This window comes from Limulus polyphemus, unplaced genomic scaffold (genome assembly GCF_000517525.1).
Source record: "Limulus polyphemus unplaced genomic scaffold, Limulus_polyphemus-2.1.2 Scaffold3143, whole genome shotgun sequence".
NCBI classification, from domain to species: Eukaryota; Metazoa; Arthropoda; class Merostomata; order Xiphosura; family Limulidae; genus Limulus; species Limulus polyphemus.
Genome location: NW_013668753.1, coordinates 57,543 through 58,761, shown reverse-complemented (window position 1 = coordinate 58,761; position 1,219 = coordinate 57,543). Strand labels below are relative to the sequence as shown.

Here is a 1,219-nt window from a genome sequence, read left to right as displayed (position 1 = left end):
GTATATATATATATATATATATATATATATATACACTGTAATGTTTTAATATGATTTTATTTGTGTAATATTAATCAAAATTTTAACTACTAAGCTCTTTAGTTAAGAAAATGCACAATACTGTTACCAGAAGAATTTACCATGATATGTTTAGTCAGATTTATTAAGCTTTATATTTTTGTTTTGACAGACTGTAAGACAGGAAGCGAAGTCACCTCATCAAGTGATACAAAAGTACCTTATTCTAGATGATATAGATGGTAAGGTTTCTGTTTATGGAATATGATACTTTGTTAAAGATTGTGAAATTTAAACATAGTTTTAATAAAAAAAATGAAAATGTCGGTTCTTAAGATAGTTCTGTGGTGAAAACTTTGTAATATAGTTTATAATGCTTTAATAATATCCCAATGAAAGTATTCTAGTAAGGATTTTTTACCTGGTTAATACTGTAGTGAAAGTTTTGTTTTGATTCTTCTTGTGATTGAATGACATCTTGATGGATATGTATTATAAATTTTGTGTGGAAAATAACCTGGTTAATGTTTTATTGTAAAACATGTTTAACCCTATTGTGAAGGGTATCCTTTACTGTGCATGTTATGAGGTTTTAGTGATTTACATTCAAAATTTTATAAATCTACTTTTTGTTTATGTTATTCCAATTAGTATAGCATAACATCTTAGCTAATAATCCATATATATAAGTTTATATAAGTTTTAAGTTCTTAATTTTATACGGCAGTATTTAAAAAAATCCTGAATTTCCCCTATTGTGTCACATGCATCTTCTATATTTTATCCACTACCCCTCCAATAAGTAAGAAATTAAACGTAAATTACTCACTATAAAGTCATCATTGCCCAGACAAACCATAATTTTTATAGCCTTCAATTTAGTTTGGTTTCAGAGCTATCAAATAGAAAATCAGACCCCTCTTCCCACACTGACATGTCACATCTTCTCTTTCAGGATTTAATAGTTCTTTCTTATGTTTAATTCTATATTATCTATAACTAATAGAAAGCCAAGATTTTCATCTATCAAATGACATATTGTGTAATGTTGTTTTATGAAAATTTCAGAGAATTTTCAATTTCACTGTTAGTACATGCTTCGTTCCTACGGGAAAGATAAGGACTAGCTTGGATGAATTTGTTACAGTTCTTGTCGCATAGTTAGAAAGCCAGAAAAATTGTCTACTTTTTGCAAATTATT

At 27.4% G+C, this 1,219-nt stretch overlaps 1 protein-coding gene across 1 annotated transcript in view; it reads left to right on the top strand.

Annotated features, from left to right (window-relative positions):
- Positions 1-1,219, top strand: part of LOC106468745 (nuclear pore complex protein Nup107-like) — a 123,516-nt gene that overhangs the window by 79,321 nt on the left and 42,976 nt on the right. Inside the window, exon 17 of the mRNA XM_013929188.2 lies at positions 191-260. Within this exon, the coding sequence (XP_013784642.1) occupies positions 191-260 (70 nt within the window). The remainder of the gene's footprint in view (positions 1-190; positions 261-1,219) is intronic.